The 19,607-nt window shown below is 38.5% G+C and overlaps 1 protein-coding gene across 5 annotated transcripts in view; it reads left to right on the forward strand.

Annotated features, from left to right (window-relative positions):
- The window catches only part of TENM1 (teneurin transmembrane protein 1), a 947,931-nt gene that overhangs the window by 575,222 nt on the left and 353,102 nt on the right, over positions 1-19,607 (forward strand). For all 5 annotated transcript variants that reach the window (XM_089678299.1, XM_089678298.1, XM_089678300.1 and 2 more), the window contains 2 exons: positions 663-860; positions 2,436-2,636. In XM_089678299.1, coding sequence (XP_089534425.1) covers positions 663-860; positions 2,436-2,636 — 399 coding nt within the window. The remainder of the gene's footprint in view (positions 1-662; positions 861-2,435; positions 2,637-19,607) is intronic.

Here is a 19,607-nt window from a genome sequence, read left to right on the forward strand (position 1 = left end):
AGAAAATCAGTTAGGTTAATTGCTCTTAAAATGTGCTCAGAATTTACAGCTTACTAATTACTTTAATTGTGAAGTGTTATCTTAGGTAGCTGGCAGCTGCCAAAACCTTGTGTGGGAACACAAATTCAAGTTCATTTACAGCGTATATTCCCAATATCTAGATACCCAAATTAAAAGTTCAGGTAATATATTAGGGAATGCATTTTGGAAATTTAATTTGATAATATCTGATGAGTTTCTGTTCATTTGAAACATTACTGCTCATGCAACTACAAAACAAAACTTTTCAGCCATCCTATTTGCTTTTCCAGTGAGATTAAAATTCCAAGGTTGCTTTAAAGTGTACCTGTGCTCCTTGTAACATATTTGAAATAAATGCTGCCTTAAAGCAGACACTATAAAAGATGTCTGCTGTTAGCTTTTAACTGTTAACCATGAATAAACAATAAATTGTGTACAACGCTCATCAAGAGTTATAATTATGGTCATAATTTAAACCATACCCAAAAAAGTCAGTAAGTGTGGCATTTCCTCCACCATGTAAATGGCTATCTTAGCTTTTAATAGAATATTTGGCTGCAATTGAAAACCCCTTTAATTAAAAGTTACATGAGAAAATCCACACAATTTCTTTTTACGGCTTTGTGTCTTGATCTTTGCAGATTCGTGCCCTGTTTTATGCAGTGGCAATGGTGAATACGAAAAAGGACACTGCATGTGCAGGACTGGGTGGAAAGGTGCAGAGTGTGATGTCCCAGAGGAACAATGTATTGACCCTACCTGCTCTGGTGGCCATGGCACATGCATCATGGGCATCTGTATTTGTGTGCCAGGATACAAAGGAGAAATATGTGAAGAAGGTTTGTTTTGGAATTGTGTCTATAATTTCTTTTATATGTGCAAATAGTTCATAACAAATATTTTTTTTTGCAAGAACCATGTCTTTACAGCACATTTAAGTTATAGAATTGTTTAACTAACCAGTAATTTGAAAAAGCAAGAAGCTTTAGGTCTCCTGTACACAAGACTTTTTTTAACTTTCTTAGAAGCCAGCAGCGTTTTTGCAGGAAAAAATGCCTGACACTTGTAAAAGTGTTTAACGCTTTTACAAGCATTTAGGTGCATCTACAGGTGTCAAGCACTTGGGCATTAATTCATTTAATTGGCCAGAATAAATATTGTATTGTGGCAATTGATATACATTAAAGCTCAAGCGCTAAACATGCCTAGCGTTTAGGTGAATTTACACACATTTTAGTGCATAAAGCATTTTTTCAGCCACAACGCCACTGCTCCAGGACGCCCTAGCAGTGGGCTTTTTTTCTGCAACTAAACTCTCCTGACACAAAACGCTGCAAAAAGCCTATATGTGCATGATCATGGAAGATGTCACTTCTCCTGGTGATAGGTGTCTTCAACTACAAACAATAAAACATTTTGAATTGAAGGAAAAAAGCTATTTTTTGCATTCTACAATCTTTTCTGAGGAGACTAAAAAAAGTTTCTGTTCACCCCTAAATATTAGTCAGGACATTACTGGCAAGCTCAGTTCACTGAGTTAGAACAATCATAGCAATGAGACCCAATAACATCTAAAAATAAAAATGACATAACTGAAAAGAGTGATACACATACATTATAGCAAGTGAAGTCAACCTGAAAGGGATATTTGCATTATGCACAGTAGGATCTATTGTATATATTTATCTACATTCCACATAGATACACTCACCGGCCACTTTATTAGGTACACCTGTTTAAGTGCTTGGTAACACAAATTGCTAATCAGCCAATCACATGGCAGCAACTCAATGCATTTAAACATGTAGACGTGGTGAAGACGACTTGCTGAAGTTCAAACCGAGCATCAGAATGGGGAAGAAAGGGGATTAAAGTGACTCACGTGGCATGGTTTTTGGTGCCAGACGGGCTGGTCTGAGTATTTAAAAAACTGCTGATCTACTGATAAAGTCGCTGGTGAGTGTACATCATTGATTAAAACAGCCCTTGCTCCACTTTTTTGAGAATGTTGGTAATGCAGGGCAGTACACTTTTTTTAAGATTTTTGGTTTTTTTCTATCTATTTTACACCCTGGATACTTCTTGAAGTGTCCACTGCATCAGATCAATAACAGTGTATATTTTACTTGGTATTATACAGTAGCTGTCTATAGACCTACTGTACTACCTTTGAACTTTTTTTTTATCAGTGTTTAATATACACAGATATTGCAATCATGAGCACAATGGACATAAATACTGCTAACAATAATAAAAACATAGGTAAAGAATAATTCTCTAAAGTTTATCTTATTGCAATGTCCAACTTTATCATATTTATCAGAAATGTGGATTTTAGTATTAAAATGTAAAATGTAAAAGCAGTTAATAATAATCCCAGTATTCAAACAAATGTCTTTTTTTGCACGGTATAGAGAATTGCCTCGACCCAACGTGTTCTGACCATGGTGTGTGTGTACAAGGAGAGTGCCACTGCTCTGCAGGCTGGGGAGGTGTAAACTGTGAGAATGCCTTGGCCTTGTGCCAGGAGCAGTGTTCGGGTCATGGGACATTCCTGATGGACAGTGGTGTCTGCAGCTGTGAGCCACAGTGGACCGGAGCAGACTGTTCGACAGGTAAGCATACTACTGACTATATAAAGAATGGATATTCATTTACTAATATATTTTATAAATCATCCACCCATATAGACTCAATACCAAGCCTGTGTTGTATATGTAGCTAGAAATTAGACAATGTCATTATGTTCCTTTAAGAACACTACTCTCTTTTTTTTTGTAATAGATTCCATATTATTTTCCTAATGTACTGTAGTTATACTGTAATATTCAGATCCAATGGATTTGATAGTGTCACCAAGCTGAAACACAAAAAAGAGCGTTAGTCTATTTTCAGGCCTAAAATAGAAAATGGTGGCACTAGGTACTTTATTAAGTTATGACATTGCTTTTCAAAAAGATGTTAACTCTTTCATTGTGTATGGCTTTTAAAAATGGCTATTGCAGCGAAAGGGTTAAAACTTGACAAAGGGTCTAACCCTTCTCTACTGTAGCCAAAACTAAAATAAAAGTTTGTCTTTACATATATTTTAAAAACTGGAATCAATTATTTTGCGCAGGCATTCCCTTCATTCTGCCAACATGGCCAAGTTATTTTCAAATTGTGACAGCAGGTGCAGGGAGAAGGTCTCCCGCCCGCTGTCACAGAGCAGGGGGACCGAGAGGGGACAGGCTGCAGATGCTGGAACATGTTACATGTTCCATTCTAAAAATGGGTGAAACATTTAACATGTTCCAAAGGTGAACTTATCCTTTAACTAATCTCCTACTATGTACAATATTTGCAAGGAATATCTGGCCCATTAACCATTTGCCCTCCAGAGCCCTTTCTGACAAGGCCATTTTTTGCGATATGGTGCTGCATTATTTTAACTGACAATTACGCAGTCATGCAACGCTACACCCAAATAAAATTTAAGTCCTTTTTTTCACACAAAAAGAACTTTCTTTCAGTGGTATTTGATCACCTGTGCATTTTTTATTTGTTGCACTATAAACAAAAAAAGACTGAACATTTTGAAAAAAAATATATATAGTTTTAACTTTTTGCTATTACACATATCCATTAAAATAATGTAAATATCTAATTTCGTCATACATTTAGGTCAAAATGTATTCTGCTTCATGTCTTTGCTAAAATGAAATCCCAATACATGTAAATTAATTGGTTTACATGAAAGTTATAGTGTTTATAACAGTGGTATATATACTGGGATTGTTTTTTTTTTTACTAGTAATGGCGGCGACCAGCAAATTATAGTGGGACTGCGGCAGGCATTCTGACACCGGGGGGAACTGACTTGGTGTCACTGACATCCCTAGTGGCACCAATACAGTGATCAGTGCTAATGAAAAGCACTAACACTGTGCTAATGGCACTGAGCAAGAAGGGGTAAACATCTGGGGTGATGAAAGGGTTAACTGTGTGCTGTTTTACAATGTGGGCTGTGTGTGTGCTTCACTGTAAGCACACTGCTTTGTATGGCTCTGCAATGCAGAGCCATACAAAGCAGTGTCCCGGAGCCGACAGGAGAGATCTGTATTGTTTGCATACAGGTCTCTCCCCCCGCTGGAAATCCTGGGAGATCACAAGGTAGTGGCAAGGAATCACCAGCCGGGACCTGATGATTGACAGCCGAGGCTGTGAATGACAGTGCGCCTGTATTTCAAAAACTATTTTTTAAATGATCTCACCATTGGCTGTTTTGTTCAGTTCCAGTTAAGAGTTATACAATTGCATTCAGAATTAATCAAAATCACAACTCATTGTTACTGAAATGTCCTTGTGTTCATCTCCTTTTTTTTTTTGCACATTGTACAAAAAATCAAATTGAAGAACAAAATGTTGAAATACGATATATATGCTTTAACCGTTTCCACGCCACCCTATAGCAGAAATACTGCTACAGGGTGGCATGGTGCGCAAAATCAGCTCCGGGTAGGGGGTGTGTGCGCTGACATTTCCAGCCTTAGTTGTCAATCACCAGGTCCCGGACGATGATTACTTGCCGGCACCCGGTGATTGTCGAGTATCTCTGACAGGAGAAAGACTTGCGTATAAACAACACAGATCTCTCCCATGTCCGCTCCTGCACACTGCATAGCAGAGCCATACTAAGCAGTGTGCTTACAGTGAAGCACACACACAGCACACACAGTAAAACACACCCAGCACACAGTTAACCCTTTGATCACCCAGATGTTAACCCCTTCCTGCCCAGTGCCATTAGTACAGTGTCAGTGCTTTTTATTAGCACTGACCACTGTATTGGTGTCACTGGGGATGTCAGTAATACCAAGTCAGTTCCCCTCAGTGTCAGAATGCCTGTTGCAGTCCCGCAGTCCCACTATAAGTCACTGATCGCTGATTACTAGTAAAAAAAGAAAAAAGTCCAGTATATATACCGCCATTTGTAAACGCTACAGCTTTCACGTAAACCAATTAATTTACACGTATTGGGATTTTTTTTAGCAAAGACATGTAGCAGAACACATTTTGGGCTAAATTTATGACGAAATCTGATTTTTAAATTTTTTTACTGGACATGATTCATAGCAAAATGTCAAAAATATTGTTTTTTTCTCAAAATTGTTGCTCTTTTTTTGTTTATGGTGCAAAAAACAATAAATGCACAGGCAATCAAATACAACCAAAAGAAAGCTATTTTTGTGGGGAAAAAAGAATGTAAATTTAATTTGGGTGCAGCGTTGCATGACTGCGCAATTGTCAGTTAAAATAAGGCAGAGCTGTATCTCAAAAAATGGCCTGGTCAGGAAGGGGGGTAAATCCTCTGGAGGGCAAGTAGTTAAAGGATAAGTTCACCTTTCCAAAAAAGAATAAATGCACAATTGCTAGCAGGTAAAAAAAATGTGCATTTATTAATTTTTTTAGGAGCCTGTAAAGCATTGCACCCTCAATGAGCAGAGCTATCAGAGACTATCAGTGTATTTGTCTGCTCATGCCTCGTAAGGGCAGGAAGTAGCACAATGACAGGAAGACTCAATGAACTACCTAGAGTGCTCACTAGTGCCCTGGTAGTTGAGAACTATGAGCCATCAGCCACAAAGGCTGTCTGCACTTGTTCATTCATTCACAGAAATCTGTGAATGAATGACATGGCCATGTCACTTGTTTGGCCTGCTGTCACATATAGCAGGGGGATTGCGGAGAGCCTGGAGGAGTGGGAACATGTTCCCAAAGGTGAACTTATCCTTTATGCAATTTGAAAAAAGGAAAGCTCTAACCTATTTATTACAAGCATTTATATAGGGATGATATCTTACACAGTGCTTTACATACTATATGTTCCCATCAGACCCTGTCCTCAAGGAGCCTACAAACTAAGGCCTCTACCTCACATTAATACATACAATTTAGACAGGAGCAAATTAAAGTAGAACTATAGGAAACACTTATTTTTTTCATTTTATATAGAGCAAGGGAGGATTATAACACCTGGCAGATTTTATTATCAGCATCTGTGTCCCATTGTGGAGATTTCCCTTCATTTCCTGTCCCATAGCCAAACAGGAAGTGAAAGGAAATCCCTACAAATTAAGGGAATTCCTTGGGGGTCACCAGAACTAGTGACCCCACTGGAAGATTTCCCCTCTATTACTTTTCTGGGGACAACCCAAAATTAGGGATATTCTTTTACCTTCACTTTCAATGATAATGGTAAAAAGGACAAATAAAATGGGTGGATCTCCTTAACGGGGGTACAGACAGCAATAAAAACTGAAAGGCATTCTAATCCCTCTCTACTCTATTCAAAACGAAAAAAAAAAAAGTTTTGCCTTTAATCATACTTTAACTTACCAGCAGTAGTCTCTGGAAACCAGAGAACCATAAGTAAACCAATGCAAGTGCAGGGGGAACATGCAAACCCTTAACTGCTAACTCATGTTCTCTCTGCAGTCTGTAAATAAAATATACATGTGAAAGATAATCAAAAATAATGTGGCTTGATTTTTTTTATCAATATCATCGGGATATGAAAACAATCAAACTGAAACATGTGGGCATCAGTAACAGAAAAGGAAGCACTATCTATCATAAAACATATGACTGACACAGATTTTTGTTCAATTAAAGATGGCACTTCATTACTAATCCTTCCAATACATGTTCCCTGTTCTTGTGTTTTGAGATGTTAGCACAATGTTCTCTAGGATTATTACAAAACTGCTAAGTTGTAATTAGCAGTTGGGAACTAAAACGGTAAAGTGGTGAGACTTTTGACAACCTGACAAGTTTGCATTAGTCTGTGTGAATAAATAAGTGCACACTCATCAAGTTTCAATTCTATTGACTTCCAGCTCATTAAAGCCTTTCAGTACTTTTCCAATTCTAGGAATGTATTTTGTTTTAAAAGAAAACTAACACCTTTCCAAGAACTGTGAATATATAATTGAAATCCTGGAATATCCTAAAAGTATTCAATTCTGTCCACCATATTGTAACTTTAATATTGAAAATATGTTTCATGTAACCTAGTCAGTGGTGTCTAAGCTTAGTCTAAAGCTCACTCTCCGAAAGAATAGTTAGGCCTGGGACAGAATCTGTGAATCATGTAGATGTAAGAGTGTTTGCCCAGCTCTTCTAAACACTTTTCTTCTAGCAGGGGAAAAGCAGTGTCAAAAATGCACCTAAAGACATGTTTTTGCAAACACAGTTTGGCACGTTTAGGCGCGTTTAAGTGAATCAAGCACTTAGGCATTTATTCATTTCATTGGCCAGAATATTAATTTATTCTAGCCATTGAAGTGAATGAACATCCAAGCGCTTGATGTGCCTCACGCTTACACATGTTTAGGCACATCAGGCATTTTTCTCTACCAAAATTCTGATGGTCCTGAATGTGTTCTGCCTCTAAGCACCACTGCCTCTAATCGCTTGTAAATACTTATGTGTGCATGGACACATAGGCTATCTTAGAGGGGTGTTTAGAGGCAGATAAAAAATGCAAGACACCTCTAGAAGCGGTGTTTAAAACATCCAGTGTGCTTTGGGGACAAGGTGCTTTGGTTGGGGTAGAGCCCCCCCCTGCCTCAAAGCATCCCCCCATGTTGAGGTCATGTGGTATGGTCCACGGGGGGGCACTTGCTCATTCCCCCTTTCCCGACCTGCCAGGCTGCATGCTCGAATAAAAGTCTGGTATGGATTTTGGGGGGAAGCCATGCTATTTTTTTTTATTCTGGCATGGGGTTTGCCCCTCAAAATCCATACCAGACCTGAAGGGCTTGGTATGGATTGGTGGGGACTCCACAGTGTTTTTTTGGTTAATTTTAATTGTCGACAATTCTTTTTCTTTTACATTTAGCTGTCAGCGGAGAACCCTGCTAACGGCTGATGACTCATTGGTTGTTAAGGATGCAACGGCCACCCACTGCTTAACAACCAGTACATACTGTATGCCCTGACCACTACCTAATTACCGCATGCATTTAATTACTTATTTCCTTCTGTGAATTGACTTTAAGGTCTTTTTATGCGGTGAATACTAGCAATAGGGAATTTACATTTTCAGTATTGCATGTGATATGTGGTCACATGGCTGATTTAACGCATGCGATAACCTTTAGTGAATTGTCTCAGTGTCTTAAAGTGATTGTAAAGGCTCAAGGTTTTTCTCGCTTAATGCACTCTCTGCATTAAGGTAAAAAACCTTCTGCTAGCACCATCCCCCTGTAGCCTCCCCTAAATACTTGCCTGAGCCTAATCTTGATCCAGTGATGTGCACAAGAGTAGAGGCTTCCCAGGGTCTGCCTCTCCTCATTGGCTGAGACACAGCAGTGGGAGCCATTGTGGTTAATCACAGTCAGTGAAGATGGAGCGGGGGGGCCTTAGCTGTGCTCTGTGTGTCTTATAGACACTTAATGCTGGCTTGAGGGCAAGCACACACACGCATTGCTATTGGGGCATGTGACAAGAGGGAGGGGACAGGAGTGCTGGCGGGGGACCCCAGAAGAGGAGGATTGGGAGTGCTCTGTGCAAAATCATTGCACAGAGCAGGTAAGTATGGCATGTTTATTATTTAAAACAAAAAAGATGAGTCTTTACAATTGCTTTAAGTAGTAAGGATATGACAGCAAGAAGAATCTGGTATAGGTTATAACTTTTCAGCACTCTATCCAAATCTAAAAGTAGTGTTTGTAACTGAGCTCCACTTTGAAAAGTAAACAGTACTCTGGCTGGAACCACTCATGCAGATGTGCTAAAAGACAAGGAGCGTGAAAATAAAATACCAGGATCAATATCAGAACCAGTGTAAAACAAAAAAAGAGAGAGAGGAGTGCACACCCCATAGTGTAGCATGCATAAAAGAGTTTAATGGACAAAATAAAATCAATGGTTGCACTCAAAAACAACTGTGGGGTATAGAGGTGTGTCAGGTGGCTTGAAGAATAAGTTCAGAGTCAGTGTATGAATTATCCCAGATCCTCGCCCTGGCCACTGGCTGAGGAAAGCATGGGCTGAAGTTGAAATAACACTGCCAGCAGAGATGGATGGAGCCGCTACAAGGTCTGGAGTCCAAGAGCCAAAAGCCCCCTGCTGTCACCAATGTGTACCCCAATTGACAGGGACACATTTTGAAGCAATCCTGCTTCTTTATCAACCCACTTATGGGGTGAACACAGTATGTTACACAGGTTTTCCTGTGATACTATCCACTTTGGCTTTCCTCAATGTCACAACCAGATGTCTAAGGGACTCTTTGCACCAGATGCTTTGGGCTGTAGTGCAGGTTTGGCCAATGCAGTCCCACTGTACATACAGGGCAAAAAAACTCTGTTCCCTATCATGGTGGTTCACACTGCTTTGCTGCTGTGCAGTGTGCTGAACCCCCCCCCCCAGAATGAAGTACTTTTGATTACTGCAGTGTGGTGCAACACAATTTACCTTATCGCTCAGCACTGCAGCCAATATAGTTGGTTGAAATGTCCCTTTGGTAAATTTAAAGGAGATTTTACAAAGATTGCACAATAAGATTTTAGTCTGCGTGGCCACCCATGTTTAGCATGTAAAACCCTATAAACATAACACAGATATGAATAAGAACATCCAATTATTTAAGAGATAGCTATTGTTTGAAAGACATTTTATACACAGTGGCACTGGCAATAAATGTAACCATGTCAAGTGACATAAGATTAAGGGGTTGATTTGCTAATGGCAAATAGACTATGCACTATGCAAGTGCAGTTGTACTCATTTTCTCCAGAGCTAAGCAAACATGGTGAAGCTTCACTTTGTAAAGAATACCCAATCAGGAGCAAGGAAAACAGAGGGGTGTTTATATGGAAGTAGTTGAGCAACACTGTTCCAAACAAATATTTCCTACTGTAGATATGGAATACCATAAGCTGTTTTCCTTCCATCCAGGAAGCCTTCTTCATTATTATTATCAAAGGGGTTCTCCACCCAGCTATAAACAAATTGTTGCTTCCAGCTATTTTGTTTCCTAAAGCAGGCCAAAGTCATCCACTGACATTCATTTCCATAATTCTACTGACAGATCACTCCATATAGGTTTCCCATTGCTCCTCTTGCCTGTCAGATAAGGCACTCAAAAACCAAACCATAATACAAATACTATAATGATGGACAGCAGAAAGAGTTTGCAAGGGGTAGCATTCACCTGTTTCAACAGACAATTTTTTTAGGAAAAAAATAACTCAGGAAAAGGTGTACGGTATGGGGAACCTGTCAGCTGTACTATATATATACTAGTGTTGCCTAAGAGCAAACAGCAGAAGATCTCTTTTGTTACCTTTATTAGCTAAAAAAAAGTCAGTCTTTGAAACTGGTTTATTTTGTAGCTAAAAGCTCATTGTAAGTTCCAGGTACCAATTAACTGGGCTTAGTCCTGAAGCCAGTATCATAGTTAACACTGCTTATCTAGTTGCAGCGAGGCACAAAGAACAGGAATTTTTGAACCACATAGGTAACAGCAGTTTGTGATGCCTGATGTTAAGCATGATTTTTTTTCATTACGTAGAAATTTTAAAAAATGAGCACGCACTTACAGTTATCCACAATATCCATAGCCAGAGCTGAGTAGTGGGTTCTATGACCCTGATACAGGGTCAAAGATTCAAGAACCAAAACTGAAGATTTTCCATTGTTGATGACAGCAGTGATAGCAGCATGCATTTAAAAGTTGTTGAATAGAAGAGGGATTTCCACATTGTTTCAATCTTACAACACTCCTTGTGCTGCTACTTCCCCTCACACTGGAGCAAGAAAAGAAAAAAGCATATGTGACACCTGCTAATACAAAATTGATGTATTTGTTAATGTGTATTAAAACCATTTTCCAGGGCTAAGACCCAGTCTGTTCCCTTTCCCCTCTCCTCCGATGCAAATCCCAAAGTGTACCCTCCCCCCCCCCCCGAGGTCCTGCCCACCCACCTTCAAGTACCCTCCCAAAATTCACGACAGATGCAGACTCTGGCTTGTCATCACACACGATGTAACAGGAAGAAGGGTCAGCCGCAAACCGGAGGATTGATGAATATATTGTATATTTATTGCTGATTGATTTATTGAGGACACACAAAACACTAGGACATTAATACAGGACCTGTTAACGCGTTTCACATGATCTCGTGCTTAATCATAAACATTGGTTATGATTATACAATAAATATACACTATATTCATTATCCTCTGGTATGCGGTTGACCATTCTTCCTGTTGAGTTACTAACTCTGCTCTCTTTTTTGCATATGCAGCCTGCAACTTGCTGACTTCTACTTCAGTGTGGGCACTAATAAGTTGCTCACTGAGTGTAGAGCTTCTTGAATTATGGCATTTAGACTTTTTAGAATGTCTTGTAGAAACGGATCTGTGAGATGCAGTGTCTTGTAGCAGCTTAATCTTTGCTTCTGCCTTTAATTTGGTTTGCTGGATAAAACTGTCTCTTTCTAGATTAAGAACCTGAACTTTTGTAAAACATTATTGAACTTGTTGCTGGTAAACTGATAAATCTCATATGAGGCAGAAAGTTGTAGGATGGCACCCTCTATTGGTCGTACCTCCTGTTCAGCAGACAGTGTGTTAGACTGAGTAACTTTTCCCATAATAACTTCAGGCTAGTTGTTAGTTCAGTAGTGATTATTTATAGTAGCGCTCCTCTATACCCTCTATTATACTATTACCTGCTCTGTGTATGCAACAAACATGAACGCAGAACTGAGGGGGTTTTCAAGAGGGTCAACCGAGAGGAGGATTCCAGAGTTACAACAGGGGGTGGAATCCTGGTCCAGGGGGCTAAATACCACAAGGGAGAGAATGGAGGGAACAGGAGGAGAATACTTCAATAGGAAGAAAAGAAGAGAAAAGAGAGGAGGAAGGAGAAAGGAAAAGAAAGAGAGAAAATTAGGAGCAGGAATTTTAAACCTTAGCGGTGCTGTTTTAACAGATAAGGAGTTGAAGGTTTTGGACTTAGGGCTAATTTTTATTCTACGCACAAACGTCGATAAGTTTAAAACTTTCATTGATGTTCAAAAATTTGTGAGAAAATTAAATATAAAAAATGTTTTGAATTTAATAAAAATAAATGTAATGACAACAAATAGGAAGATATCGCCCTTAGACATAAAACAGTTTAATCCACAAAACAGAGGTAATGTATTCCTAGAAGTGTTTAAAACTATGGTGGAAAATGATATTAAAAAGATTAAGACAGGACAGCCAAATAAGTTTCCCAGAGATATAGAACTAGGTATAAAGGAGTTGGAAGAAAGAAAAAATATAGTTGTGAGAGGAGAAGATAAAGGGGGAAGCATTGTGGTTTTGGATAAAAAAGACTTTAAAGAGGAAATGTTAAGATCATTGTCAATAAAAGATACATATAGAAAATTAAAATGGAATCCTAATAAAAAATTAAAACATCCACTTAAGAAAATTATAAAAAGAGAACAAAAATTAGGAATCTGGACAGGGAAGAAAGATAAATATTTAGTACCACCCCCCCCCCAATCCCAGAATACCAACAATTTATTATTTACCGAAAGTGCATAAAGATAAATATAAACCTCTGGGAGGCCGATTGTCGGCGGCATTGACTCTTTATTTTCCAGGATAGGGGAGTATATAGACTTTTTTCTGCAAGAAATAGTGACAAAAATCAGGCTTTTTAAAAGATAGTGGAGAACTTATTAAGTTATTAAGATCAAAAATAGATATGGAAGATTGCCTTTTGGCAACAGTAGATGTTTTGTTCTATACTCATATATAATGATAAAAGGATGGATTAGAAGCTGTAAAATGGGCATTAAAAGGAAAAACTAGTTTAAAGAAACAGCAGAGAGAGTTTATTTTAGAATTATTAGAGTTTTCTTTGACCAATAACTTTTTTTGGTATGATAATACCTTTTTTCAGCAGTGCAAGGGTGTCGCAATGGGAGCGAAGTATGCTCCCAGCATGGCAAATTTAGTGATGGCAAAATGGGAGGAAAAAAGTATATATCACAAATGGCCAGAGATGGCGCTATACAAGCGATATATTGATGATATTGTGATCCTTTGGAAAGGCACACAAAATGATTTCAATGAACTGATTAGCGATATGAACAGTAATGTATATGGTTTAAAGTTCTCAGCAGTTAGTAGTATACAACAGGTCAGGGGCGGACTGACCATTTTGAAACTCGGGCACTCGGGGTCAGTAGGGGGCCCCAAGAGATGACCCTGGTACCATTTTCATAGGCTTTTTTGAGTTTGGGCAAGGACACAGGAGTCCCATGATCCCCTATTGCCCGGGGGCCCCATGAGTTGTCAGTCCGCCCCTGCAACAGGTAAATTTTTTAGATCTTACCTTGTTTAAACAAGATGGTAGAATTATGACCAAGACTTTTTGCAAAGATACTGACAGGTTTTATACCCACCTCGAGTTGCCATCATCCGAGGTGAATATATAACACTCCTAACAGTCAGTTTACTAGAATTAGGAGGAACTGTGATATGGATAAAGATTATATGGATCAAAGTAATCTATTAATTGACAGATTTGTGGAAAAGGGTCATAACAGATCAAGACTGGAAAAGGAAAGAAAGAAGATTTTTGGAAAAAGCAGAGACTCTTTATTAACCAGTAAAAATAATATAAAAAAAGATGACTATAAAGTAGAATTCATTGCTGATTACAATGTACAGTATAAGGAGGTAGAAAAGATTTTTAGAAAATACTGCAAAAAGATAATGTTTTGAGTAATTTAATTCCAAATAAACCTAAATTCATTTATAGGAAAAATAGATCTTTAAGGACAAAAATAACACACAATGTGTTTGATCCATCAAAATCTGTAAAGTTGTTTCCTGGATTAGAAGGCTTTTATAAATGTAACAGATGTAAGGCATGTAGACTACAAAGAATGATGAAAAAAGAAGAGATAAATTAATGTCTAAAAAGAAAGAATATAAAATCAGGTCCCTTTTATCCTGTGATTCTACACATGTAGTATATGTATTGGAATGCCCGTGTTATATCCAGTATGTAGGTAGAACTATAAGGCAATTAAAAACAAGAAATGGGGAACATATTAATAATATAAAAAAAAGTGGTTTGAAAAACATAGTGTTTCTAGGCACTTTAAATTGAAGCACAACAAAGATCCCAGTCTGTTAACATTTTACGTAATAGATAAGGTCAAACATCAGTGGAGAGGCATTGATAAACTAAAGGAGGTATCAAAGAAAGAAACCCATTGGGTTTATGAATTAGATACATTGCAACCCAAAGGGTTAAATATTGACATTGATTTGAATTGTTTCTTGACTAATTTTTGATGTACATTTAAGGGGTAGAGTGACCCTTTAAAGGGACAATGGCCCTTTAAGAGAAAATATAGAAACGGATCGTGATAATATGCTGTTTTTGTTTTTAGCCTGCTTAAGGAGCTTTTTAGACAGTGGATATTGTCATTAGTATTATATATTTTTAGTTGTGATGGTTGTATGTGCATTAATAGATATGAGTATAAATTGAATGTGATGGGTGACACACGTCCTTCCGCTCCTGGAGGATGACGAAACGCATAGGGTGGGGTTTTGGAGGTGATGTCACCATGTGGTATATTTTTTGTTTAATATTTTTTTATTTACATGTGAAGATTTGCATATTTGTGTGATACATATAATATTGTTACTAGGTTCACATATCAGAGGTTATGAGTTCAGGTTTGTTGCATATACAGAGAAGGTAATAGTTAAATAGAGAGGGTGTGGAGGAGCGCTGCTATAAACAATCACTAATACATGTCTTTGAATTCCAGAGAATAGTCGGTAGCTCTTCCTCTTTCACAGTGTGAGTTTGTTTAGTTTAGCTTTGTTTTTCGGTTTCCAGTTAACGCCCGACTTATATCCAGTGGCTCTGTCTATTAGAGAACATTTTAGTTGTTAGTTCAGTTCTTAAAGTTTCATCATTTTCCATCATTTTCCAAGTTGGTTGAACTGAGCATTTGGGTAACACAGCTGGATCAGATTCTTGGTCTGCTATGTGTGACATCTCTTCACATAAGGAGCCCTTGTAACACATGTTGACTAAGAGATAAGCAAGTGGGAAAGTTGTGCATAGTCTTAGTTATCCTCTTGCTTTGCAATGAGAGCAACAGATCTTGTCTGTATCAGTATTGGCACCCAGGAATCTAGTTATTAGGCTGTAACTCCATTTTTCTACTGTTCTGACTAAACTACAGAACCATAAATTTATTTCCAGCGATGTATACAGCTACAGTCAGGTCCATAAATATTGGGACATCGACACAATTCTAACATTTTTGTCTCTATACACCACAGCAATGGATTTGAAATTAAATGAACAAGATGTGCTTTAAGTGCAGACTGTCAGCTTTAATTTGAGGGTATTTACATCCAAATCAGGTGAACGGTATAGGACTTACAACAGTTTGCATATGTGCCTCCCACTTGTTAAGGGACCAAAAGTAGTGGGACAGAATAATAATCATAAATCAAACTTTCACTTTTTAATACTTGGTTGCAAATCCTTTGCAGTCAAGTACAGCCTGAAGTCTGGAATGCATAGACATCACCAGACGCTGGGTTTCATCCCTGGTGATGCTCTGCCAGGCCTCTACTGCAACTGTCTTCAGTTCCTGCTTGTTCTTGGGGCATTTTCCCTTCAGTTTTGTCTTCAGCAAGTGAAATGCATGCTCAATCGGATTCAGATTAGGTGATTGACTTGGCCATTGCATAACATTCCACTTCTATCCCTTAAAAAACTCTTTGGTTGCTTTTGCAGTATGCTTTGGGTCATTGTCCATCTGCACTGTGAAGCGGCGTCCAATGAGTTCTGAAGCATTTGGCTGAATATGAGCAGATAATATTGCCCGAAACACTTCAGAATTCATCCTGCTGCTTTTGTCAGCAGTCACATCATCAATAAATACAAGAGAAGCAGTTCCATTGGCAGCCATACATGCCCACGCCATGACACTACCACCACCACGCTTCACTGATGAGGTGGTATGCTTAGGATCATGAGCATTTCCTTTCCTTCTCCATACTCTTCTCTTCCCATCACTCTGGTACAAGTTGATCTTGGTCTCATCTGTCCATAGGATGTTGTTCCAGAACTGTGAAGGCTTTTTTAGATGTCGTTTGGCAAACTCCAATCTGGCCTTCCTGTTTTTGAGGCTCACCAATGGTTTACATCTTGTGGTGAACCCTCTGTATTCACTCTGGTGATTCTTGATTGTTGACTTTGACACACATACACCTACCTCCTGGAGAGTGTTCTTGATCTGGCCAACTGTTGTAAAGGGTGTTTTCTTTACCAGGGAAAGAATTCTTCGGTCATCCACCACAGTTGTTTTCCATGGTCTTCCGGGTCTTTTGGTGTTGCTGAGCTCACCGGTGCGTTCCTTCTTTTTAAGAATGTTGTAAACAGTTGTTTTGGCCACGCCTAATGTTTTTGCTATCTCTCTGATGGGTTTGTTTTGTTTTTTCAGCCTAATGATGGCTTGCTTCACTGATAGTGACAGCTCTTTGGATCTCATCTTGAGAGTTGACAGCAACAGATTCCAAATGCAAATAGCACACTTGAAATGAACTCTGGACCTTTTATCTGCTCCTTGTAATTGGGATAATGAGGGAATAACACACACCTGGCCATGGAACAGCTGAGAAGCCAATTGTCCTATTACTTTTGGTCCCTTAACAAGTGGGAGGCACATATGCAATCTGTTGTAATTCCTACACCGTTCACCTGATTTGGATGTAAATACCCTCAAATTAAAGCTGACAGACTGCAGTTAAAGCACAACTTGTTTGTTTCATTTCAAATCCATTGTGGTGGTGTATAGAGCCAAAAATGTTAGAATTGTGTCGATGTCCCAATATTTATGGACCTGACTGTATACGACATGGTGTTGAATCTATCTCTTGCATCGGGTCAGACAGTTTAACTCAATGAATAAACTCACATGTTGAGGAAGTCAGATGAGAAAAACCATTCAAATGTTCCATTTAATGGAGGATAATCATAGGCAGAAAAAAACGTTAATGTTGTAAGCCTTATGGAAATATGCATTCAGGAAGCCAGGATACAGTGGAATGACTACAAAGAGAGGCAGCGGGGAGGGATATACACAAGTACAGTGAGAGAAAGAGCTCAGCTTAGACAGAAGGAGACAGCTTAAAGACACAGAGCAATAATAAACAAGTGATGGTCACAGAGAAATAATAAATCAAATAGAGTAACACAACAGGGACTGTGCAGAATCTGCTATTGATGTATGTTCCTCACATATGTGAAATGCAGGAAAACAGTGCCCTTAGGCTGGCCATACACTATACAATTTTCTTCAATTTCTGCCCAATTTCCTTTAGATTTACCTTCAACTATGCAGTGCAAGGGTCTGCCTAATTGGATACAATTGAAAGTGTTGTTTAGGTTTGACCTCATATTATATAGTTTTTGGAAAATCTAAAGCAAAATTCTCAAGAAAATTGCATAATGTATGGCCAGCCTTAGGTAGGTACAATATATTCAAGTCATAAGGAGGTCAACTGAAGGTCAAATGCAACAGCATTGAGTTCTGAATGATCTCTGATAGATCTCATTGATGTCAAAGCAATGTTCATTTGCAGCCTAAAGCCATCCACACTGGCCCTAAAACCACTTGCACACAGGCAAAAAACACAGCATTTATAGCAATGTTTTTACAGAAATAAACTTGTGTACACTGTTGTCTATGGGACAATACACACTGCGGTGTAAAGATCCATAATGCAGTGATGCATTCAGAGGCATAAAAAAAATGTCAATTGAACCACTGGCAGCAAGAAGAGGATAAATTAGAATTGTATGCGTGCATACACAAGGTCTTCATGCCAGCTTTTGCCAGTAAGAGCCTACATATACACATCAGCATATAATTATGTGCAAGAGGCCTAAGGCAAATTTTAAGATATTGAAAATTAAATATTTAAAATGTTGTAAAAAAAATTCAGGCAAAAAAACATTATTTTAAAATATACATTATAACATTTAAAATGGCAGAGCAAAACATTTTACTACCTTCTTGGTTGCTTTTGTAAGCAGGGAAAAGCTTAATATAGCATTGTCCTGCACTCAATTATTTTATCATTTATCAGATCAATCACCATAGAAACGAAAAGAAGAATGCAACACTTGGCCTATGTAATCTGGCAGTTTTCATTTTCACTAACCTAGAAAAGGTCAGCTGTTCTCTGTGTTAAATGGCATACAACTGTTCTACCAGCAATTATACTTACAAGGATTTATACATAGGGAGATACATTATATGTTCCTTACAATTTTTCTCCCCACCCCACCTTGATTAAAAAGCAGAAACAAAAAAGAAAACAACTATAACTTCTAAATTGTGCAGCAGCGATATTGCTGGGAAGCCTAAAAATAGAATGTGCGTATACCTTCTCTGCTGTAAATATCACAGTTCATACTGCCAAACAAATAAAATGTTATACTAGGAAAAGAGCATTGTTTAAAGGTGCTGTGCACTCCATCATCTGGATAGCCTACATATGGGCAACACAAAACTTGAACTGTAAGGCTACATTCATACAGGCAGGGGCCAGTGAGAACCAATAGATTCCTGCCAGCCGTTCTAAACTGCATGCACATATTATTATACATGGGAATACATGGGATACATGGGAACAGAGCCTCTGACTGATCCTGGTCTGACCCTGGAAGTCTACTTCCCCTTTACTCAGCAAACTCATGCCACAGTTTTTTTTACCCATGAAATATGCTTTAACCACTTGCCCTCCAGAGGATTTACCCCCCACCCTGACCAGGCCATTTTTTTCTATACAGCACTGCGTTACTTTAACTGACAACTGCAAGGTAATGCAACACTGTACATAAATGACATTTATATCCTTTTCCGCAGAAATAGAGCTTTCTTTCAGTGGTATTTGATCACCTCTGCGTTTTTTATTTTTTGCGCTATAAACAAAACAAACACGACAATTTTGAACAAAAAGCAATATTTTTTTACTTTTTGCTATAAAACATATCCAGTAAACAAATTTAAAAAATCTAATTACTTCATAAATTTAGGCCAACATGTATTCTGCTACATGTCTATGCTATAAAAAACCCCAATACATGTAAATTAATCAGTTTACGTGAATGTTATAGCGTCTACAAATGGCGGTATATATACTGGAATTTTTTTTTTTCAACTAGTAATAGTGGCTATCAGCGACTTATAACGGGACTGTGGTGGGCATTCTGACACTGGATGGGAACTGACTGCCACTGACATCCCAATGACACTAATATGAAAAAAAAAAGCCCTGACACTGGGCAGGAAGTGGTTAACTGGGGCAGTCAAAGGTTTAACTGTGTGCTATTTTACATCATGTGGTGTGTGTTTTACTAGGGAGATATGCTGCTTTGTAATTTCTCTGCTGTGCAGAGAAATACAAAGCAGCATGTCCTTGCTGGCAGGAGAGAGACCTGTGTTGTTTACACACAGGTGTCTCCTTTGTCAGCTTTCCCCGAGGAT

Source organism: Staurois parvus, unplaced genomic scaffold, assembly GCF_062004578.1.
Source record: "Staurois parvus isolate SC_StPar_1 unplaced genomic scaffold, SC_StPar_1.0 ptg000202l, whole genome shotgun sequence".
Taxonomy (NCBI): domain Eukaryota; kingdom Metazoa; phylum Chordata; class Amphibia; order Anura; family Ranidae; genus Staurois; species Staurois parvus.